Source organism: Protobothrops mucrosquamatus, unplaced genomic scaffold (genome assembly GCF_001527695.2).
Source record: "Protobothrops mucrosquamatus isolate PMUCROS unplaced genomic scaffold, P.Mucros_1.0 scaffold41, whole genome shotgun sequence".
NCBI classification, from domain to species: domain Eukaryota; kingdom Metazoa; phylum Chordata; class Lepidosauria; order Squamata; family Viperidae; genus Protobothrops; species Protobothrops mucrosquamatus.
In genome coordinates, this window is record NW_015386423.1 from 1,060,600 (window position 1) to 1,083,055 (window position 22,456).

The 22,456-nt window shown below is 57.0% G+C and overlaps 3 protein-coding genes across 4 annotated transcripts; 2 read left to right on the forward strand and 1 right to left on the reverse strand.

The window, feature by feature from the left end:
• Positions 1–2,194: 2,194 nt before the first annotated feature.
• On the reverse strand, positions 2,195–2,872 carry CHTF8 (chromosome transmission fidelity factor 8). The gene is made up of 3 exons (XM_015811412.1): positions 2,850–2,872; positions 2,651–2,777; positions 2,195–2,574 (listed from the first exon to the last, which is right to left on the reverse strand). The coding sequence occupies exons 1-3, from the start codon at positions 2,870–2,872 to the stop codon at positions 2,365–2,367; spliced, it is 360 nt and encodes a 119-aa protein (XP_015666898.1). The 3' UTR covers positions 2,195–2,364.
• A 74-nt stretch (positions 2,873–2,946) lies between these two features.
• Positions 2,947–10,552, forward strand: UTP4 (UTP4 small subunit processome component). Its single transcript, XM_015811413.1, has 16 exons — positions 2,947–3,111; positions 3,191–3,382; positions 3,539–3,623; positions 4,038–4,127; positions 4,498–4,709; positions 5,192–5,363; positions 5,879–5,970; positions 6,105–6,201; positions 6,928–6,992; positions 7,242–7,364; positions 7,482–7,641; positions 7,822–7,928; positions 8,197–8,292; positions 8,712–8,897; positions 9,280–9,381; positions 10,262–10,552. Exons 1-16 carry the CDS (start codon positions 2,947–2,949, stop codon positions 10,376–10,378), a joined length of 2,061 nt encoding a protein of 686 aa, XP_015666899.1. The 3' UTR covers positions 10,379–10,552.
• Positions 10,553–11,993: 1,441 nt separating this feature from the next.
• SNTB2 (syntrophin beta 2) lies at positions 11,994–21,444 on the forward strand. Of its 2 annotated transcripts, none has more exons than XM_029283245.1 (7): positions 11,994–12,495; positions 17,280–17,493; positions 18,386–18,620; positions 18,982–19,100; positions 20,065–20,255; positions 20,840–21,024; positions 21,352–21,444. In XM_029283245.1, exons 1-7 carry the CDS (start codon positions 11,994–11,996, stop codon positions 21,442–21,444), a joined length of 1,539 nt encoding a protein of 512 aa, XP_029139078.1. The 2 variants fall into 2 exon arrangements, with proteins under 2 accessions (XP_029139078.1, XP_015666960.1); XM_015811474.1 differs by having other exon boundaries at positions 18,386–18,596; positions 18,958–19,100.
• Positions 21,445–22,456: the final 1,012 nt, after the last annotated feature.

Genomic DNA, 22,456 nt, shown 5'->3' on the forward strand with positions numbered 1-22,456 from the left:
AGCTGGAGGAGCCGGTTGCCTTATGGCCACTCCGGATTTTCCACCATTTACATGCCATCAAGCACATGAATGACGCCTGATTTAACAATGTTTAGGTGGGCCAGGATTTGTTCCTGTCCGCAACCATGTGGTTGTAATATTGTGTGCACTATTAGGACGTTCTACCTCTGTCCACACCTCTCGTCCTCGTAACTCTCTGGGGCTTTTCTATAGATTCACCCACGGTGCTACTTCCAACTGGGAGAAGAGAGGGGTTGAGATACTTCACAGGCTTCCGTCCTGTTCTCGGCTTAAACCACTCCGCCCTTAATACACCTTGCCTGTCTCCTCCAGTAAGAAGGGGCTGGGAGCTGGAGGGGAACGTGCAGGGCTTCTAGTTCAGGGGTGGTGGAAGCTTTTACTGCAAACAGCAGCTCCACTGAGAGGGAACATGACACCCTCCTTCCCCCTCATCCCCCTTTGCCAGCTTCCTGCTTAGCCAGCATCTGAACAGGTGGACACAAGTTTGCTCAGCTGCTCCCTTGCGCAGAGCCTGCCTGCCCCCTGCTGGAGTTTAGAGGAAAGGCAGCTCTTCCTAGTTTCAGACCTGAAGAGCATTCTTAAAACTGAGAATTCTGCATGTTTTTACATCTCCTTTGAAGAGCAAGTTTCTACATTTTGAGCAATATTTTAAACCGTCTCAGAAAAATTCAGAGACTTTTCTGGAGTTTTGTACATCTATTGCCAGATTGTGCTCTCCTTTTAACAAACCCCAAATGGCAAGACAGCCAGTTGTCTGGAATGGTACAGGGTCTCCTGCTTGAGCAGGAGGTTGGACTCCGAGGTCCCTTCCAACTCTGACAATGTTCTGTTCTACACTTTTTAGCTTATCAGAAATATGGGTAAACTGTAAATAAGGCCTGCACATTTAAAAGAATGCCAGTTAAGTTCCATGGACTGAAAAAACTTGTTATAATGACAAAATGTTGCTGAACATTTTGGTGTTGAATGCACTAATACAACTACCATCTAGATGTATGGACTTCAATGCCCATGATCCCCAGCCAGCAATTAAACTCTGGCACATCTGGAGAGCCCTGTGCTGGAGAACTAGCGAAGCTTCACAGGCTGGCTGAATAAAGCTCTCCTGGGTTCTGTGCATGTTCCTTGCTAGTGGGAGCTCCTAATCGTAGCCGACACCCAGACTCTTCGGCCTCCTTCAGTTCTCTGGCATGGGGGGAGGCAGGTGCTGCACAGAGGACTCTTGTGCTTCTGCCCCATTTTATGGCGCATCCTCACAACTCTTTGTGTCCTCAGAGGGCAGCTGCATTGACTCAGACTGGTGAACGGGTATCACAGCATCCTTGTTTAGTCTACTACGGGCATTAATCTCTGAACCAAAAAAAGTATTTATATACACCCTTCTCCAGTTAGGTGTATTCCTGCCTTGTATAGAACATTTTATGTGAAGAAATTCATTATGTAACTAGATATTTTGCAGAACAGGTTTGATTTACAAATTTTTGTTTCTGATTTGCAGTTTGAGGATTTTGCCAGAAATGAGGAAATAGTTTGCTTGTGTTTTTTTTGTTTTTGGCTTGAAATGCAGAATTTGCCAAGCCATCAAGAGGACCAACCCTTTCCTTGGTACAAATCCCAAGAGCCTTCAGGCACTCACGGTTTCTCTGCAATTCCACAGAGCAACAAAGTAGAGCTGACTCCTGCTTCAGCATCTTTGCCCAGGCCATTTCTTGCTATGCCCAGTGTGCCAACTGGTATTTTGGGGAACTGATGCAGAGGAAGGGCAAACACTGGTCCTCAAAGGCGGGCAGGAGAGGGAAGGAGGGAGGTTCTTCCGATGCTGCCATTTTGCACAGGCCTCAAGACCACAGCGGGAAGAAAGGTCAGGTGCAGAGGCTGCAATACTTCACAAAGAGCTTCACAAAGGCTTCTCTCTCCAGGCTGGCTAAGGCCAAAGCATGTTGGGGAGGAGAGCCAGGATCCGGCCCCTCTTTTGGCTGGACTTCCTTTTTGCTCTTCTCCAGCTCTGCTGAGCTTCAGCTTTTGGGTGATTCTTTTGGGTTCCTGATGAGTTTTAGAAGTTTTTGAACTCTTTGATAATAACACTAGTTGAACACTTAAAAGTTGTTTGTAAGTGTATTTATTTTTTACTTGCATTTTCATTTTTTAAAAAGAGGTTTGAATTTTTTTTTATTGCATTTGTTACAATAATAAAGCTTTGTAAACAGAGGAGCCTTTTTCTGTCCCCCCCGCCCCCAAATTAACAGGGTCCCAACAAACTGTCCCCTTTCGGCAAAGAATAGACAGGCACCCAAATGCCAGCCTGACAGCCAAAGAGCACCGGGGAGGGCCCGCCGGCGGGACTCAGGCCTTCTTGGGCGCGCTGGGGACGATGGGCTTGGGGCGCGTTTTGAAGAGCATCTTGGTACGGATGAGCGCGGCGACCTCGTAGGCGGCGGGGCCGGGAGGGTCGCCGGGCGCGGCGGCTCCTCTACGCAGGACGGCCACGGCCTTCTCCAGTCGCACCGCCTTCCCGTAGAGCACGTGGTGGCCCACGATCAGCACCGGCGCTCCCTGCGGGACGGCTAGGAAGGTCAGCGGACGCCTCTCCGCCCCCCCCCCCGCGCTCCCCCCCCGGCCCCGCGCTGACCTCCTGGGTGAAGTGTAGGTCCCCCAGCAGCCGCCCGGCCAGCCCGCCGCCGCCGCTGCCCCGCGCCTCCAGCTGCCCCTGCAGCTCCAGCAGCAGCCACTCCGCCGCCGCCTCCCCGCGCGCCGCCCTGCAAGACGGAACCGGTCAGGACGGGGCGGCTTCCCCCGGCGCCCTCCCCCCCCGGCGCCCCGGGACTCACCGGCGCACGGCCAGCTGCACCATCGCGCCGCCCAGCGCCCGCCGCCGCCGCCGCTTCCGCTTCCGGGGCAGCGCCGCACGTGGAGTCGGCGGCGGCCATGGGCGAGTTCCAGGTGCACCGCGCGCGGCTCTTCGCCTTCGTGCCGGCCGGGGTCCGCTGCCTGGCCGCCCCCGCCACCCGCCCGCCCCGCCGCCTGGCCGCCGCACGCCTCGACGGCGCCGTGGAGCTCTACGACCTGCGGGCCAACGGCGCCCAGGAGAAGGTAGGCGGGGGGCCGGAGGGGCCGGGCGGGGCGCGCTGCCCGGCCGGCCTCCGCGACTCTGTCTTCCTCCCTCCCGCAGGTGGTCCCGGGCCACGAGGCGCGCGCCCCGGAGGCGCTGTGCTGGGCGGCGGGCGAGCGGCTCTTCGGCGCCGGGCTCGGCGGGGCGGTGGTGGAGTTCGACCTGGAGCGGCTGCGCGTCAAGTCTTCGCTCGACGCCTTCGGGGGGCCCCTCTGGAGCATGGCGGCCAGCCCCAGCGGCGCCCAGCTGGCGGTGCGCGGGGGTCCCCGGGCCCTCGGGGCGGGGGGCGCCGGGAGGGTCCGGGTCCGCGACATCTGCCGCGCGTGGAAGGCCGGAGGGGCCGCGGGGGGGGGAGCGCGGATGCTCTGCCCGGCCAGGGGGGCTCTGACGCTGGGCTGGTTTCTGCAGGTGGGCTGCGAGGACGGCTCCGTTAAGCTCCTCCAAGTCGGGCCGGATCGAATCCAATTCGAAAGGCAGCTGGACCGGCAGAAAGGTCGGGGGACGGTGGTCCAGAAGGGATTTGCCGGGGGGGGGGGAAGGGGCGGGAGAAGCAAAAGAAAAGGCCTCTGGGGATCATAGGGGTGGGGGTGGGGGGAGTTTGCTTTCAGCGCTAAATTTTTAGCTTGGGCTCCAAGTTGAAAACTAACAGAGTTGAAACAGGACTATAATTATGCTGCTTTAATTCTTTAGCGTTTTGCCCAAAGTTGTGATTATGGGATAGGTTCCCAAAGTCAACAGTCGGCCTGTTTTCACTGTACAGGGTGGGAAGTTCCAGGCAGGGGTCCAGTGGCTGCCAAAGGCCATTCCATCCTGGGCAGCTGGATTCCTCCGTCTGGGGGTTGGGGGAACAGCATTACCTGGACAGTTCCAGCAACTGGGGCTGAGACCCTCCCCCCTTCTCTCACAGAGCGCATCCTCTCTCTATCCTGGCATCCTTCTGGGACCAAGATTGCAGCTGGCTCCATTGACTGCTTCTACATCTTTGACATCGAAACTGGTAAGTTCTCCAGCTAGTTTGGACCAAGAGAAGCAAGCAACGAGCAGGAGCATCTGAGAGGGACCTGCCTGGGCTGCCAAGGGAGTCTGAGCCCCTCTTGACTGCTTCAGTTACACAAGGCAGTTGGCAGTATTCTTAGTCATTGGAGCCTGTTCTGGTCTCATGGTGCAAAAGGTCCTGGGTTCAGTTTCTGTAGGTGTTCTAAAAGGAGATGGTGGAGTCAATCAGGACCCCCAGGTAAGCAAAAAGGCCAGTGTGGTAGAAAAAAGCTTTCTGTGGCTTTGTTTGAGCAACTGTTTTTCCCAATTGCCTTTAAGTATGGATGATTTTTAATTGCTGCAGTTGAACATCCCTCATGCATCTGTCTTAGGGCACGTCAGCCAGCGAATCCTCGTAGAAAGGCGTCTGCAAGCCCCCCCCAGCCAGAAATGCCTGGTGTGGGGCCTGGCCTTCCTTTCAGATGGCACAGTGGTCAGTGTGGATTCTGCTGGAAAAGTGCAGTTCTGGGATTCGGTGATGGGCACTCTGCTCTCCAAGCATCCCATCAGCAAAGCTGCAGTGCTTTCCGTGGCCGTGGCTGAGGTGGGTGAGAGTTGCAGAATGTGGGCAGTTTTGCAAATCCTGGTAAAAAGGACAGGAAGAAGCGTCTTTGTCCCATCAGAGTATTGAATATTTATCAACATTCTACCCTGATCAGTTGGGCCAGTAGTACAAACAAGCTGTCAAAACCCAGATTCCCCCTAAGGCCTCGTCGTATGGAGCTGGGGGATCAGCTTGCCACCCAACCAGACTAGCACAAGTACCTCTCCCTGTAGGTTGCTTCTTTCTGGAAAGGAATTCTTGGGCATTTTGTGCTGCAAGTCCAGTTTGAAATGCTGAAGTTGCTCACCATCGAGTAGGAAGAAGCAAAGGGCCAGCTGTGGCTGATCCACCATCTTTCAGCAGGGCCTTCTCTGAGGCATCTGGCTGGGGGCATAATTGGCCAGAAGGAATCCGAGCCTTTCTGGTCTTTGAGGTTCACGGCATCATGTTCTCAACCCCTGGTATTGCCCGGTTTTCTTCAGGCAGAAGATAGTATGGTTGTTGGCACGTCAGAAGGGATGGTATATCAGTTCCAGCTGCTACCGGTGAAGCTGGACAGCTCTGAGCGCCAGTGGGTGCAGACGAGACCCTTTCGGCATCACACTCACGATGTGCGGACGGTGGTGCACACTGCCACAGCCTTCATCTCTGGAGGTACAGTAGGGCGCCCAACTTCTAGGTTGTAACTCAAGGTCCTTTATAAGCAGAAGATGGGCAAGGGTATCCCCACAGGATCCCCAAAGAACACAGTGAGGTAGATGAGACCAGTTGTGTTCCTGGCTATCTCCCCTGGTCTGGTGGCATTTGGGCGGCTGGGATGACTTTACGCATTGCTCTAAGTCTTAGGGTTAGGGTTACGTCACCATGAACTCATAGAGCAAAATGGACATCGCCAACAAATTCGGAGTCCTTGGGTATGGTTAGGAAGGCACTGACTTTTCTAGGCTGCCCTATCTATGTTTCCTGATAAAATACATGGGAAAATCCCATTGGAGGAAAATTCAACTAAGCGATGGTTTGTTCAAGAAGCCTGCGCATCTTGGCTCAGATAATGAAAAGCCAGAGGCCAGAGAGTGCTTTGGGGAGATGCACAGAGCCAGCCCTCACTAGGCAAGCTGTCAGGCAACTGTCAAGAGTGGCTTTATGAGCCAGGTGCCATTCTCTGGTAGGGCTGGATGGGCAACTTGTGATCCGACCCCTAATGGAGAAGGTGGAGTCGAAGTCCTATGACGCTGCCCTCCGCACAATCACTTTCCCCCACGTGAGTATCCGGACTGCGCCCTTCTCCTGGGCTGAGGGGGAGCTGTTCCCCCTGGAGAGAAGGTTGGGATCCTGCAACGGTGGGGCCAGCTGTCTCCTTTGCTGGTACTTCAAGTGGCTTTTCTCTTCCTGCAGAAGCGCCTTGTCTCCTGTGCCAGGAGAGCCCGGCTCCTCCTCTTCCAGTACCCCCAGCACCTGGAGCTCTGGCGGCTTGGCACCACAAACTCCTTTGGTGAGGATGCGCTTCAATAATAATAATAATAATATAATAATAATAATAATAATAATAATAAACCCTTTATTATCAAAGTATAGCATGTATACAATGAAATTGGCTGAGCCTCCCTCTGTGCCTCCCCTCACCACAAACTCACGGTGACTACAAACCCCAAACTTATTTCACCCTGTGAACTAATTGCACATCACGCCGGCCTCACGAGTCTGTCATATATAAAGTTATAAAGTTATGTCCCATTCAGAAGCCTGACAGCCCATGGATAAAAGCTGTTCTTCAGCCTGTTGGTACGGCTGGCTATGTTTCTGTATCTCCTACCCCATGGTAGGAGAGTAAAGAGGTACCAACCAGGGTGTGAGTCATCCCTGAGTATTTTCCTCACTCTGCCAAGGCAACGGGCCCTGGCGATGTCATCCAGTGGAGTCAGGGAACAGCCCACGATGTCTTGTGCCGTGCTCACCACCCTCTGCAATACCTTCCTGTCTGCAGCTGTCAGGCCAGCATACCAAACCACAATACAATACGTGAGAACGTTTTCAATAGTAGACCGGTAGAAGAAGGTCATGAGTCGTCGTTCTACCCTACATGCAGATGATGGGCACGGCAAAGAACACAACCTCCCTGCCTTGCCATCTTCTTTGGCAATCGCAGTAGGACTGTTTTGCCATGTCCTGCCTCAGGTGGCATCTGGCTTTCTGCAAGTTGCCTTGGTTCTTGTTGCAGGAAGGCCTGGTGAGCTCCTGCCAGTGTCCTGCCCTCCCCAGAATCTGCTCCAGCTGAAGGCCAAGGTGAGACGCCATGATTTCCTAACCCTGGCCCTAATCCTGCACCTGGGGCAACTCTGTCCAGCCCTGGTTTGGTGTTTCCATCCTTCGCTGCCTTCTCTGCTCAGAGGAAGAATGGAATGGGTGCCCTAGAAGTGCCCCTTGAGGGCTCTGTGCAGCACATTGGTGGGTCTGGAGAATCCCTCCTGTTTCCAAGTCAGTTGCGCAGGCTCTCTTTGCTGCACTATTATTGGTCCTCTCGCTTTATCAAAGGGCCCAGAGCACATCCGCAGCAGCTGCGTCTCTCCGTGTGGCGGCTGGATCAGCTACTCCATAGCTAGCAGGTTCTACCTGCATCGGGTTCAGCTCGTCAGCGACCACATTTCCATCAACAGAGTGAGTGGGATCTCCATGGTGTGGGGGGAGCTGTGGGTATTCAGCCAGCTGGAACATTCCCTGACTCTCTCTGGAAGGCCCAGCCAGTTGCATCAATCCTGGTTTGTTTTCTTCAAGGTTCACAAGACTCCCAAGCTGAACGGCTCAGCCCACCACCTCCTTTTTTCCAATGACTCTACCAGCCTTTTTCTGGCATCGGATCGGGGCTGCGTGCATGTGCTTTCGCTCTTGCAGTCAGGGACCTGCAGGCATCTACACACACTTCGCCCAAATTCGGGTAACAGCGGTTTGTTTTAGATTCAGGCATACTGAACATTCTTGCAGGAATAGCCAAATGTTTTCTGCAAATGCTCCCAGATGAGAAAGATAGGCAGCAGTTAGCTGGCCTCCACAGCAGTTAGACTTGCTGGAGGAAATCTGAAAAGTGCTCCAGCTCCAGATCTGTGTCTCCCTGCAGAGACCTTGGAAGCAGTGCAGCAGCTGGCGGTGAGTGCGGATGGCAAGTGGCTGTCTGCAGCAGGGGGAGACCGGGAAATCTGCATCTATAATTTGGAAAACACCAAGGTGAGCCCAGCCACAAACATGGCAACCAGAGACCAGATCTCTTAGTCCCGTTCCGCCTCCTCTTTGCTGGTCTGGGTCTTGTAATCAGTCCTGGGCAGTGTAGCCAGTCCTCTCCGGTGCCTCGTTTGCCTTGGGTTGGCTTTGTGGGAGCAGAGAGTTGGCTCAGCCAGTGATGAGTCCAGCAGCTTCTGATGGAGAAACCAGCTCTGCAAGTGGGGAAGGCCGAGGCAGGCTCTCCCTCTTATTCCGCTGCGCCTTCCTTTCCCAGCTTCATTGCACTGTGCCAGCATACGAGTGCCCAGTGACTGCAATGGCAATCCATCCGCTGACCAATAACCTCATTGTTGCACATTCAGATCAGCAGGTAAGGGCTGCTCTTCCCTAGATTGGCAAAGCAGAGTTGGCACACACAGGTCTGCCTCCAAGAACTGCCCCAGGCAATGCCAGTTGAGGGCAGTGTTAGCCTTGCACACCCATACTTCGGCAGTAACCTGCTGCTCTTGGAGTCAGGAAAGGTGTGAGGGGGGGTTCCATTAGGGAGTCAGCAGCCCAGTCGCCACCAATCCTAGTTAGAGCAGAATGTCTTGTTTCCACTGGAATTAGCTGCAGTTAAGAGGCACACCCTGCATTAAAGTGCATCTTTTGCCAGAGGAAAACTTGCTCTGAATGGAGCACCGGGAAGGGAAGGGAGGCGGTTCTCGTGCTGGGATGGGAACGATCTGGCTTCAGAACAGGATCTGGGGAGGGGAGTCACGCCTCCCCTGCCGGCTTTCCTGCTTCCAGGTGTTCGAGTTCAGCATCAAGGAAAGAGGCTACACGCCTTGGAGCCGGAAACTGCAGCAGCTGGGCCTGCACAAGGATTGGCTGGAGCGGGACACACCCATCACCCACATCGCCTTCCGCCCTGGGCATTCCTCTCATGTCTTGCTCCACGACACATACATGTTCTGCATCCTGGACACGTCGCTGGTGAGTAGACGGTGGGTGGGACTGAGTGTGGCTCTCTGACCTGCAAGTCGCAGAAAGGCTCACCTTAATTGTGCCAAGGTCGCCCATGCCGGCTGGGTCAAGCAAGGTGCTCCCTTAGATGGGAAAGCACCGCTTGTGCCCAGGCGACCTGCCCCTGCAGATCCCACATCTAGACCCACTGGGTGGGGGGACTAATTCTGGAGTCCGAATTGGTGTTTAGCACCACTTGGCGGTTCAGCCAGAAATGTTATTGGTTTGATTAGGGCTTAGTACAAAGTGTGAACCAGGCCACTGAGACCCGTTCAGCAAAACATGCCTTTAGGGCGCTGTGCTTTAGCTTGGACAGTGACTGCCCTCGTGATGGTCTAATTTGCTCCTCCAGCCACTGCATGAGGACGCTGCAGCCTCAAAGAAGCCAGCGCCACACGTGAAAACAATACAACGCAGTCATGGCCGGCCCTTCAAGATCTGCAAGAAGTTCCAGGTGGGTCTTTGGGCAGTGAGCTTTCTAAGCCAGGAGGAAAGGGGAGGCCTTTTATGCGGGGCTGGGTAAGCAGCACCTGCTGAGTAGGAAATCCCCCCCCCCCAAGTTCTGCAAACCCAGCCTGGAAGGTTAGCTTGTAGTTCCAGGGGAGACGTTGGGCCCTTGGATTAACCAGGATCAATGGATCCGGTAAGCGTTCGCAAGTAATCAGCTTGCCAAACAGGCACGGGGATGGCCACTGTCAGCAATGGTTTTGGGGCATATTGTACAGTTTGGGGGAGGGGTGTTATGCCAGCTGCTGAAGCCCCAGCTGAGGAGCCCCTGGCCCATTAGAACAGAAGGGAGGTTGCCATCCTGTGCCTGAGCCAAGGAAGGTCTCATGGAAAATAGCCGTTTTCTTCATCAGAAGACCAGGTCTCTGCAAGGGACGGGGCCTGTGTTCACACAAACGCCCACCACAGAGGACAGGGACAGTGTTCTGGTAGCCCCAGGGGAGGAAGGGGACCATAATTCTCCTCCCCTTCTGTCCTTGCACGAGAGGTGGAAGCAAAGGGCCGCAGCTGTTGGGCAGCTGCAGGAACAAGATGGTGCCTGGCTCCTGTGGGAAGCAGAGAGCTGATGGCTTCTGTGTTGCTGTGTGTGCATGTCACAAGGTGGCAAGGCACTCTGAAAGTCCGGAGGGGGGGGTACAAGCCCTCTTGTGGCTGGCAACGCCGGGGAGCTCAACACGGTCGCATTCTTATCCCTGCCAGGCATGCAAGGTGAAGGGCCAAGCTAGATACCCTTCAGGAAGTCAGCTGTGCCAGCAAAGCCCCTTCTAACTTTACTGCCTGTTTCTTCTCTCCTTGCCCTCCCTGTCTGTGTCCCCCCCCCCCCGCAGCCTCTCCTCTTTGTGGATTTCCTGGATGACAATTCTTTGGTGGTGACGGAGCGGCCGCTGATGGACATCAAAGCCCAGCTGCCACCACCCATCTATCAGAAGAAATTTGGGACATAGGTTTGGAAGGATTTTTGCAGAGGCCATCCTTCACTGAGGGGCTCCCTGTGCCCTTCCCTTCAGAAGCAGGGGGCTGCCTGGCCAGAGGAGCAACTGTTGACGGGGACCCTGCCACCCCCATCCTGTGTCCTTGAGGTTACCTGTTTTTCCACCGTGGTCTGGCCCGGAAAGAGAGGAACCCCTCGTAATGATTAACTTCTTGTGCCTGGGAGCCAGGACCACTCAGGAGTTCCAGCATTGACTTTTCTCTGAGCCTTCCTCGTGAAGACTTGCAAAAGAATTACTTCCCATTTTATGCACAGCCTGTTGGGGCGCATCCCTTGCCCACAAAAGTGCAGCCTGGCTGGGCTGACCCTGCAGCCGCATTGTCTCTGGGAAAAGCCTGCTGCTGCTGCTGCTGCTGCTGCTGCTGCGTGTGGCCAGCAGCCAAGGGGCCAGCAGACTTCCTGCTGGGGAAATGGCTTCAGGCCCTTCAGGGCCGCCCTGGGACCCCATTGCTCTGCTGACACCAGGCCCAGCCAGGCACTTCACTGCTGCCTCCAGCTCTACCTCTGCCGGACCAGGAACCCTGATTTCCGCCCCACCAAGCCAGAACAGCAAAGTCAGCAGTGGGGGAGGAGGCTGCCTTGACCTTGCTTTGTTTTGTGTTCCTCCAGGAAGGGAGGGAGGGAGGGAGGGTCTGTCTGTCTCTCTCTCTGGGTCCCTGCATTTTCAGAAGGGCAGAAGGAAAGGGCCGCAGCCCTTTTGCTGCTGCTTACTGGCGCCTGAAGGTCACGTGTCCTCTGCTGGCAGAGAAGATCCCTGCCTGGTGGCCAGTCTGACAGCCCCTCCCCCTTCCAGTCTGACATCCCGCAGGCCGATGTTGGGCCATAATAACACGGGGAGCTCTGAGTTTGGCTAAGAGACGCTGCGGTGACCAGTTCGGTAAAAGGAAGCCTCCCTTCCTGGTGTACAAAATGTTTACATCGCTCCTCTGGACCAGGAACACAAGCCGCTTAAATAAAAATCCCTCCAGCTGCTCAAGGCTCTTTCTCAGACTTTGCGGGGGCGTAACAGCTGTTTCCGAAGTTGCCTGGGCTCAGGCTTCCAAACGGTCGTTTGGAAATGGAAACGACCCCCGGGTGTGTTCCAACAGGAGAATCGCGGCTCTCGCCGCCGCCGTCCCTGGCTTGGCCTGCCCGGAGGCACCTGGCGGCCCGCACTTGCCTCTCGGGACCCCAAAGCCCGCTCGGCGCCTTCAGCGGGTCTGGGGCTGCGGAGGAGGAGCCGGCGAGGCTGTTGCCAGAGCAACAGTTCGGGCTGGGGGGCTCGGAGAGGCTGAAGCCTACAACTCAGCGCCCCCCCCCGTGCTCGGCAGGCGCAGTTCGGGACACAGAAGCGGCTCCTTTCTCGGCCGGATAAGGGCGACTCCCTCCGCCCAGCAGCCGGGGACCACGCGGGCCTCCCTGCTTCGGAGAGGCTGCGGGCACCGGAGAGTCTCGCGGAGGCGGCGCGGGCCCCCAACTCACGTGACGCGGTGCCCTTGGCACGAACCTGCGGGCGGGGCGGGGCCAGCCTCCTGCGCCCTGCAAGAGGCCCCGCCCGCGCCACTCGCGGCGTCTCGGCGGGTGCGGGCATGGCGGTGTGGACGCGCGCCCGCAAGGCCGGGCTGGTGGAAGTGCTGCTGCGCGAGCGCTGGGTGCGGGCGCTGGCCGAGCTGAGCGGGGAGGCGCTGGCGCTGAGCTCCGAGCCGGAGCCGCGCAACGGTCTGCCCAACGGCGCCGCCGCCTCGCCCTCCGCCTCCCCCGAGCGGGGCGCTGCCTCCCCCTGGCCGCCGGCACCCGGCTCGCCCTCCCCGCCGCGGGGCTCGGCGCCGGGCTCCCCCCCGGCCGGGGTGCGGCGCGTGCGGGTGGTGAAGGCGGAGGCGGGCGGGCTGGGCATCAGCATCAAGGGCGGGCGCGAGAACCGCATGCCGGTGCTCATCTCGCGCATCTTCCCGGGGCTGGCGGCCGAGCGCTGCGGGGCGCTGCACCTGGGCGACGCCATTCTGGCCGTCAACGGCATGGACCTCCGCGACGCCACCCACGACCAGGCCGTGCAGGCACTCAAGCGGGCCGGCCGGGAGGTCCTGCTGGAAGGTAAGTGCCGGCGCTCTGCACGCGCCCAGGGGCCGCGCGGCTCGCGGGGTGGGGTGGGGGGCAGCCGGCCGCCCCGTCGGCGCCCCGGGAACCCTCCCCGGGGCCCGCCGGCTTCGTCCCGGAGCTCAACGGGCAGCCGGTCTGGGGCTGCGGGGAGGCGGCGACCCAGGCAGAGCCGGACACCCGGGTGCCGCTTGGGCTTGGCCTCGAGGCCCCCAGTGCCCCCCCCCGCAAGCAGCCTCTGTACCCCCGCCTCTCGCCTGCTTGGCTGCTGGAGGAGAGGGAGGGAGCGAGCGCAGCCCCCCTTCGAAGCCCTAATTCGACACGTCGTCGGGAGCGGCTGGACCAACACGCGCCGCTCAGTAAATCCAACGACTTGGGAAACGGCGGAGTTTCCTTTCAAAGCGGAATTTCCCACTTCTCGGTCCGCTTTGGGCCAGACTCCGGGAAGGGCAGAGCGGCATCGGGCTCCCGGTCTTAGGCCAGCCTTGCAGCCCCATCAGGAAACCCGATTAGCCTGCCCAGAACAGGCTAGGAGCCGGAGATGTGATCACGGTCAGTGGGGCGCCTCATGAAGGCCCGACCTACCTCGGTGCGGTCTGCTCCTCTGGCTGTTGGTGTGGGAGAAGCGGGTGCTCCCACCTCGCCCAGCTGCAGAAGGCAGCAACTCTGATCAAATTCCAGGGACAGGTCGGCTGTCAGGATGCTTTTCCCCAAAGCCCATCTTTTCTCTTGGTATTAGATGTCTGGTGTGTTATTTGGGGGGACAATGCAGCTCCCAGAAGCCCCTGGCGAGTACAGGGCTGATCACCCTGCAGGAGAGTGGCAGGTGGGCCACCTTAGCACCTGGCAACGCTCTTCAGCCTCTCTTTAATTGTCGTTCGGCTTCAGCTATTAAGAAGTGGGGCAGCCGCCTCTTTATCTGGGGCGTGATTCTGTCTCTGGGAATGCAGGGCGAAAGCTGGAAGATGTCTGCGCTACGCAAGGGGTTGGCGGGGCTGATGCCATGTACACCTGTCGCTTTCCAGCTCTTATGAACTCTTTGTCTTGGGGCATTGCTTGGTTGGGCTCCGCTCCTTGGCCTATATGTGTCTTTCGTGGGTCCAGTAAGTGGTCCCACAGGGGCAGGATGGGCTCCCTGCTGTAACTCATAGCCTCTCAGGTGAGGCCAAGTTTGGGTGCTGAGGGATGACCCTTTTGGGAGTGGACGCAAAGAACAGCAATGCTGGAGACTGGATTTCGGGAGTAACCAAAGCAGCATTTTTCAGTGCTGTTCCTCCTTTTGGAACACAGCCTGCCTTTCTCCACCTCTCTTGGATAAGAACTATTATCTCCCCCTTCTGCCCCCATCAGCCCAGTAACAGAAAAGAAAGTGGGGCTCTTTGTGGGAAGTCTGCAAAAGTTTTTGTAATAGCAGGGACTTTGAAGGGGACCCCAAATCTTGAGGAGGACTGTCCTTCATTGCCCTGTGATAGAAGGCTGGGCTTAGTCTTTGCTGACCTTTGGGAGTCGACAGGTGAAGCACTGAGGGCCTTTCTGTGCATCGGCCCCTCAGTTGGCCCTGGCTTTGGGGCCAGGCTTTTCTCTAAGTCTCCCCACTTCATGCACTGCCTGCAGCTGGGGGGGAGGCTCTGCTCAGGATCTCCCCAGTTTGGCTCATCCCTTTTTCTCCTAGTTCCTACGCCCTGTAAACGTGTCTGGCTGGGAAAACGTATGGAAATGCAGCACCTCCTTGAGGGAGGGTGGTGGGAAGGGTGATGGGAGGGGGGGCTTGTGGGGAGCCGGAAGGTCCCACCCGGCCGCTGCTCTCCCTCCCTCCCTCCCTCCCTCCCTTCGGCTTCCCCTGCTTGGCCCTCTGGGAGACCTGCAGGGTCTCCTGCCACTCGGTGCTCTTTGCACCTGAAAGGCAGCTACGGACTGAGAGCAGGACGTGTTTCTTCAGTGGGGGGGAAGGGGGCTGGGCTGTGCATTTCTTGCCCCCCATGCAAAATGCCAAATGTTGTGAAAACTTCCAGAAAGCTTTCCTCTCGCTGAGCTGTGGCTCTTCCTTGGCTGCAGCCACTCCGGATAATGGTGGCTGAGGCCAGCTGGGCTCCGTCTTCATGGGAGCGAATGGTGCGGCCTCTGAGGGCCGCCTTGGCCTCCTTAGAAAAACAAAGGTTCCTGTGGTTGCAAGCGAAGGTCCTTAGAACTTTCCTCAAGAGACCAAGAATTTGGACGGCCTTCGGGGTCTTTGCAGCTGAAAGGGTCACTGTTAGGGCGGTGAAGCCCTGAGACCAGACCGTCCTCTGGGCCTCTTCAAACTGTGGCTCTGTCCAGGTTGAGCCTTCTTTTTGAGTCACTTATCTTGGTTCTTCGTGGGCAGCTGACCCAGAAGACTTTTCTTGAGAGGCCTAAATGTTTCCGTTCTTCGACAGGATCCATTAAGCCCCTCCTCTCTCCTGCCTTTCAGTCCAAGGGGCTTTTTTGAGGGCTGCTGCTGCTGAATAAAACACTTTTGCTCTTGCAAACCCGTAACAGGGTGACCAGCTCTGATTTATCCTTCCCAGCTCTTGAGTCATTGGCTGGCTGCTGTTCCTTGGAGCTGGCTGGAGAGGAGTCCAAAGGCCTGCTGGGCAAAGGAGGATAAGGAAGTTTTATGCATGGGGATACTGGAGAGCCCACATCTGGTAGCCAGCTGTGGAGCTCCTCTTCTGTTGAAGGGGCCTTCTTCCTAGGAGGGGCCTTTCCCATCCACTCTGCTCCCTCCTCCCCCTCCCATCCTGTCCGGGGGCGGGGTGAGCCTGAGCTGCTTGGCTGGAAAGCTCCCCCTGGGCCACTGAGGCAGCTGTACGTGAAGCTCTGACCCTCCCCCTGCCCTCCTTTGCACAGGCCTGGAACCCCACTGGACAGGCTGGGTGCTAGGACAGCAGGCAGCCCCCCCCCCCGCCACTGGCCCCTGTTAAGGGTGTGCCCTACTGCCACTTATAGGGCTGTCCTGGTTGATAAACAGCTGTAAATACCTGCCCTGCTCTTGCCTCATTGGTGACTTGGGGGAGGGGTCTTAATGTTGGGCCAGCCCGTTGGTCCTTCCAGACAGAAATAAGCTCCTTTATTTTTTATGTGTTTTTTTTATGTCTTTGGAACCTGCCATTGCTTCAGACCTCCCTGGAGGTGGTGGGGCCCCTCCGCCTGGCAGAGTTGCTCAGGAGAGTTAAGTTTAAACAAAGAGCTTCAAAAGTTTGGTTAGCCTCCCTGCCTTTTAGGGCTGCAATGTCTGGATGTATATTGTCAGCCCATGATGGCAAGCTGATCCGAGGAATGCGGAGCTCTCCTTGTGTGCCACGGATTTGCATGGGGAAACAGAGACGGCATTTCCCCTGGCCCTGCTTCAACCGGAGGTGGATGAGAAAGCAAGTGGCTGGCTCCGGATGTCCTTTCCTGGTACCCCCATGCCAGCTGCTTCCTCTCTGCACATAGCCTTGGCTCGGTCCTCATCAGGAGACCCAAAATGACCCTCTGGGACAGGGAGATCCTCCTGGGGAGAGCAGCCCAACAGAAAAATTGTTTGCTTAGGTCATTAAAACTTTATTTTCTGCTAAAAAATGGAGATGGTTGTGTTTATTTAGAAGTTACTTCTTCACCACTCTAGGACTGCTGTTCCACTAGCTGATCTTCCTAAAGGATTAGTGGGATTTCGAGAGTTTTCTTAAGGTTTTGTTTAGCACGTGCTGGAGTTTTATGTGGCTGCCAGGCATGTTTCTGCTTCGCAAGCTGGGGCTCATGTTTATCAGCTGCATCTGTTTGCAGATAATTGATCCACATTTTCATTCTCTTTTGGACATTGGCTCTTTGCATTGCTTCTGACCAAGAACTCATTTAGCCAAACTTGTAAGCAGACACAACAACAGCATGTTTTCAAGGCTAACCCAGATTGTGAGCCATTTGCAACCAGATCAAAGGCCTCCTCTACTAACTGCATCTTTGCTGCCCCAGAAACCACCCACTGCTGCTGCCTCTGGACCTGCACTCTGGGGGCAGGTAAAACTTCCCTGCAGCTTTTCCTTTCCTTGCTGGAGCCAAGATGTCTCCCGGGTGCCAACTGTCCCTTGCAGAGTGGGATTAGAAGCCTGGCTGTGCACTAATCCTCTCTGGACAGCAGCAGGGTGCAGAGCTGATCCCTGAAGTAGCACCCTGGGTAGGGCTGCTCTCCTTGCCAGGCAGGTGGGGGACTGCCCCAGAGGGAGTACGGTTGGCCTCCCCACTCCTCTTTGCTGCTGCCACCGCTGCCTGGCAGGGCAGTCAGCATTGAGCAGCTCAGAAGTGGGGAGCTGGGCTGATGTTGGGCAGCGTTGTGGGAGACCCCTCCTCTGGAGTAGAGCACCAGGTCTTTGGCTGGCTGCCGTGCTCTTCAGGGGGGCATCTGGAAGTCCCGCCCGTCCCCAGTTGCCTTTGCGTTGAGCATCATGATGAGTCCCTGTCAGGCAATGGTGGTAGTGAAATGGCCACTCCTCCGCCTGGGAGTACCTGCAGGCAGAGGGCGAAGGGGCTTTCCTCCGTACATTCGCCAGGCGGTGAGAGAGGCAGGAGGCAAAGCAGGATTGGCCTTGCAAGAGCCCATCTTGACATCTGAGACTTCCCTGAGGTCACTGCCTGCCCTTCCTTTAAGGTGAATCCAGGGGGAGTGGGTGGGTCGATCTTTGACCTGGGTTCAGCCCGAGGGGAGCCCCCGAGGGGTCGCTCTGTGGGGCCTTGAGCATCAGGACGGGAAACGCTCAGCCCCTCCCTTCTCGGCCTGCTCTTAGTGAAATACATGCGGGAGGCAACTCCGTACATCAAGAAGCCGTCGCTGGTGTCCGACCTGCCGTGGGACGGGGCCTTTCCGCACTCTCCCAGCCTCAGCCTCAGCGAGGAGTCTGGCTCCCCAAAGCACCAGAGCGCCCCCCAGGATCGCAAAATCATCCCCTTGAAGATGTGCTACGCTGCCAGGAACCTGAGCATGCCGGACCTGGAGAACAGGTCAGGGGGTGGGCAAGCAGAAGGTTTTGCAGGGCAGCAGTTGTCTCCTTACATGAGGACTAGCAACTTGGATTGGCTTCCAGGGTGCAGCTAGAAAGGCCCTTCCCAGATCCTTTCAAGGTTGCAGCCCTGCAGCCTCTCTCAGGGAGGGGTGGGGGACCAAAATCTGATACCTGTCTGCCCCCTCCATCCAGAAGACATGTTTTGGAATGGATGGTCTGGTTATGCAGAGACAGCCCATCCTCTGGACATGGGCGTGTTGTGCCACCTGCACCCAGACCTGCCGCTTGCACAGAAAGGCTCCGGGGCGACCCTGGCAGCTGTGGCATTGCAGCCGGGAGTCCTCCTGCTAAGCAGGGCTGTTTTGGGGTGGCAGCAGAGCCATCACTGGAGGGGCCCCCTCTTTCCCTGGCTATCAGCCCAAAGGCTTCCTGGGGTGGGGGGCAGGGACAGAGTATGAGTGTTCCTCCACAGGGTGCCGCCCTAATCCCTGGCGAGGGGGGGGAGGGAGGGGAGGTTTGAGCCCCAGCCAGGCAGGCAGAACGGAGGAGGCAGTGCCAGTCATCCCTGCTTCCTCTGCTCCTTGCCGTCTTGGGTTTCAATCCATATGGCCGCTCCTGAGAATTCAGAAGGGGGGCAGGAATTGTGGATGGGGGAGCCCCTGCCAGCCCCACACCCAAATGGCTTTTGCAGACCTGGCTGCCCCCAGAGCAGTCCGGCCCTCTCCTGGGTCAGTGGCCCTTCAAGGCCCCTTTTGCCTGCTGCCACCTCACCATAGGGGGAGGGGGCCACACTCCTCCCCTGAGAAGAACTGGAGAGGCCAAAAGGAACCTGGAAGATGAGGGATGGAGGCCCCCCCCCTCCTTTCAGTGGATCTGCCTTTTCTCTGCAGGCTGATTGAGCTGCACTCACCCGACAGCCGGAACACCCTGATCCTTCGCTGCAAGGACACGGCCACGGCGCATTCGTGGTTCATGGCAATCCACACCAACATCATGGCTCTCCTCCCACAAGTCCTGGCTGAGCTCAACGCCATGTTGGGGGCCAGCCACACGGCAGGCAGCAGCAGAGAGGTCAAGCAGATCGCCTGGCTGGCTGAGCAGGTGAGCCCCTCACCCGGCACCTCTGTAAGGCTCGCTTTTTTCTGGCGGGCAGCCGGGGGGAGGGGAGGGAAGTGATCCGGCTGGGAGGCCGCTGAAGCCTTCTTTGGCCAGAAAGTAACCATCCCCCCCCCGAGCAACCTTCAGGTGCAGAAGCATCTCTGACCACTGAAAAGAAGAGGTGAGTGGGTCTGTGTGAGGTGCCCTTATCTGAATTTGCTCCTGATCCTTGTCAATAAGCAGCTCTCCCACAAGGGTGGCCGTCTTGTCCTGAGCCCCTCTATGTGGCCTCTTGTTAGCCCTAGGCCCCAGCTTCCCCGTGAACACCTCAGCCCACCCTTTCATCTCTCTCCGCTTCCTGCAGGCCAGACTTGACGGTGGGCGGCAGCATTGGCGGCCGATCCTCTTGGCTGTGACGGAGAAGGACCTGCTGCTCTTCGACTCCGTGCCCTGGACAAGGGACGCCTGGGCCTCTCCCTGCCACAGCTACCCACTGGTGGCCACCAGGTGGGGGAAACCTGAGGGTCTCTCCAGGCTGAAGCCATGCACAAGGCCTTCCGGAAGGGGAGGGGGCATGAACACCTCCTGGAGTCAGCTGTCATCAGCCTCTGGGAGAGCAGCCGGCTTCTGGGTGTGGTTGGCATGGTCTGGGGCTCTGATCTGGCAGGGCGTTTAGTTCTTATGAAGCCCCAGGGTGGTCTTGCCTTCTGGAGCCCCCTGCCCATCGCCTCCTGCAATACCTTGCCTGGGAAATTTCTACCAGCGTTCTGGAGGCAGGAAAGTCCCAGATTGCTTCCTGCAACCAGAAAAGCCGCAGGCAGCTGTTTCCCCCTGTTCCCCTGCGCCAGGTGAAGCGGAGTTGTGGGGCGGGGGGGGGATTGGCTGCCAACTCAGGCAGAAAAGTCTTATTGGGGATCCTTGCCTGCCTTCCTCCCCCCCCCGGTTCCCCCCCCTGGTCCTCCAGGACTGGCCTCAAAGCTGCCAAAGAGGAAAGGGCTGCACTTGCTCCTCCCTTTCATTTGGCTTCAGCCTTTGTACTTGGCCTGTGCAAGAGGAAGCTGGCGCTTTCCCTTGTGCAGGGGAGAGCGAGGGGAGGGGCGGAGGGGGGAGCTTTCAGGCCTTTCCCCACAGGCTTCTGCATGGGTTTAGTAGGAGGTTTAGCTCCAAGGGAGGGGTGGGGGCGGCTGGCAGAGACTTGGCGAGACTCCCTCAGGTTGCCTCTCCAGTGCCCAAAGTAATTCTTCTGCTAATGGGATGCTGCTCTGTGGCCTGTCCACTCCCCCAGCTGGGGTTCTTTCATGATCTTTGGTGAGGAGAACAGGGCGCAGTGGGGGTGGGCTTCAGGGAGAGTCTCTGCAATAGAGAAAGGACCCCCCCTAGTATTTCTGCAATCCCTCTGGGACGGGGGGGAGGCTTATTCAGAGCAAGTCACCCCCAGTTTGCAACTACTGCTCCTTCGCCCTCCCCTCAGGCTGGTGCATTCAGGCTGCAAGTTGCCCTGCCTGGGATCAGACCTCACCTTTGCCACGCGGTCAGGGTCTCGCCAGGGCATCGAGATGCACGTTTTCCGTGTGGAGACCCACCGCGACCTCTCCACCTGGACCAGGACTCTGGTGCAAGGCTGCCATGCTGCTGCAGAGCTTGTCAAGGAGGTCTCCGTAGGTATGGCCTGGCTGTCCAGCCTTGAGGACCATGGCCCCTCCTCTCTTGAACCCCTGGAGGAGGCCCAGGCGGTCAGTCTAGTAAACGGGATGGAGAGATTATGCCCACCAGCTACAGTGTTGGCACCATTGACAACAAGAACGATGGGAGTAGATGGTGGGGTGGGAGTCCCTGCCTTGAGAAATTGGCAGCCTAAGGTGGGCTGAGCGAGTCCCAGCCTCCAAGGGTCTTTGGCCCAGCCATCGGAGGGAGAACCTGCTTCTTTAATGTGGCCACATTGCCTAGGCTGGGCAGCGCTTTCTCTCAAGCAGACCAGGCATCTCCTGTTGAAGTAAACATTACACACACACACACACACACACACACACACACACACACACACACACACACACACACGCCCTGCCTGCCCTGGTCCCTCTGAATCAATTGCTGCTCTTCTGGACTTGAAGGGCAGAAGGTGAGGACCAGCCCTGGACAAAAAGATCCAGGCTGGAGATGGGCAAAGCAAGCCTGAGCCCGGTTGACCCATGGGGTGGCCCTCCCCTCCTGACCACGGAGGCTCTGCTTTCTGTCTTTCGGCCTAGGCTGCATCTGGAACAGGCAGGACATTCGACTCACAATCCACTATGAAAACGGCTTCACCGTGTCCAACGAGGGAGCTGGTTCTACCAGTATCCTTCTCCGATACCCTTTTGAGAAGCTGAAGATGTCTGCTGACGATGGGGTCCGAAACCTGTACTTGGACTTTGGCGGCCCGGAGGGGGAACTGGTGAGTGGCTAGTTGTGAGTCGTAAGGAGAGACCCATCATCTGGCGACGTTTGCCTGAACAGGGGCTGTGGATTTAGGCAAATTCCTGCAGTTCTGTTGAAGAATAAAGGAGGAGGGCCTTTTGCTCTCACACCCAAGGGAGGAGACGACCACAGAAATGGAACATTAAAAATGATCACCACCCATAACCAGAAAGCCATCTGAGCTTAGAGGTTTGGCTACACCTGGGCCATGTCTTTAATTTTGTGTGGGATGAAGGGGTCAATGCTGGTCTTTGAAATGGCAGGGGATGATCGTCTCTCCCTCACATGTTCTCCTCCTCCACAGGCCCTGGAACTGCACTCCTGCCCCAAGCCCCTGGTCTTTGTCCTGCACACCTTCCTGTCGGCCAAAGTGACCCGCCTGGGCCTCCTGGCCTAGCCACAGCCGCCGCCGCTGCAGCTGCCACACGTGGTTCCTGGCTTTGCAAGGGTCCCATCTGCCAGCCTCAGTGCCTTGACTGGACTTAGAACGGTCCCATCTCTCCCCTTCTGAAGGGCTCTGGGGAGGCTGCAGCCATAAACCCTTCGCCTGGTCAGGGCAGGGCAGAGAAGGAGCAATTCTCTGGTGGGATCATGTGAAGCCATCGTTCTGTTCCACTTACCAGATGTGCCTTTCGGTGGAGGCCGGGAAGAGAAAGGAAGCCTCCTCCCAGAACAAGCAGAGCCGTGCCTTATGTGCCCAGCTTGCCCCTGACGTGCCCAAGTCATGTGCTGCTGCTGTGGGAGGGTCAGAGACAGCCTGGGGGTTGCTGTGCAGTTGCTGCCAGGTTCCAAATCAGAAGCCCCCCCCCCCCAAAGGCTGGGGAGATGCCCTCTCGTTCTGGTCAAGAGTCCTCTCCAATTCTAGTTTTAATCCCAGAACCAGTAAAAGATGCAGCCTTAGCTTAAGAGATTCTTTTCAGCATCAGAAAAAGTCTGATTCAGAAACCAGCACAGGGAAAATGTTTGAGTAGCTTTCTTTGAGCATCTCCAGCTTGCTATGCAGAGCCCATCCCTCTTACTACAAAGGGAGATGCTCTTTGAAGCAGGTTGACTGGCTCCCTTCCCTATTTTGACATTGACTGTTACACTAGAGTAGCCTGAATCACAATTTTTACTATTTATCTTCTGCAGAACCTCCCGCAGCTAAGTGACTGTATGAACAATTCCTAAGGGGTCACTTAAAAAAATACTCAGCATCTGCTAATGCAGAGCCAGTAAGGAGGCCACCACCAAGCCACAAAATAGACTCTCCTTTCCCCTCAAACCCAGAGGGACCCTCTTGTCCCTCTGCAACAAAAGGAGTTTGGTCTCTTGATACAAAAGTTCTGTCATCTCCCCAAACTCCTTCTGGGCACATCACCAGTGAAAGGCAATGGAGGCATTCAGTGTTTCTTGCTCTCCTGAGGAAA

Bases quoted from the DNA above. Each gene is read 5' to 3' on its own strand.
- CHTF8 (XM_015811412.1), bottom strand. From the start codon at position 2,872: ATGGTGCAGCTGGCCGTGCGCCG. The intron at 2,778-2,849 runs GTGAGTCCCGGG...TCCGTCTTGCAG, and splicing joins GTGCAGCTGGCCGTGCGCCG to GGCGGCGCGCGGGGAGGCGG. The intron at 2,575-2,650 runs GTCAGCGCGGGG...GCCGTCCCGCAG, and splicing joins ACCTACACTTCACCCAGGAG to GGAGCGCCGGTGCTGATCGT.
- SNTB2 (XM_029283245.1), top strand. From the start codon at position 11,994: ATGGCGGTGTGGACGCGCGCCCGCAAGGCCGGGCTGGTGGAAGTGCTG. The intron at 12,496-17,279 runs GTAAGTGCCGGC...GCCTGCTCTTAG, and splicing joins CCGGGAGGTCCTGCTGGAAG to TGAAATACATGCGGGAGGCA. The intron at 20,256-20,839 runs GTATGGCCTGGC...CTTTCGGCCTAG, and splicing joins TGTCAAGGAGGTCTCCGTAG to GCTGCATCTGGAACAGGCAG.
- UTP4 (XM_015811413.1), top strand. From the start codon at position 2,947: ATGGGCGAGTTCCAGGTGCACCGCGCGCGGCTCTTCGCCTTCGTGCCG. The intron at 6,202-6,927 runs GTGAGGATGCGC...TTCTTGTTGCAG, and splicing joins TGGCACCACAAACTCCTTTG to GAAGGCCTGGTGAGCTCCTG. The intron at 8,293-8,711 runs GTAAGGGCTGCT...TCCTGCTTCCAG, and splicing joins TTGCACATTCAGATCAGCAG to GTGTTCGAGTTCAGCATCAA.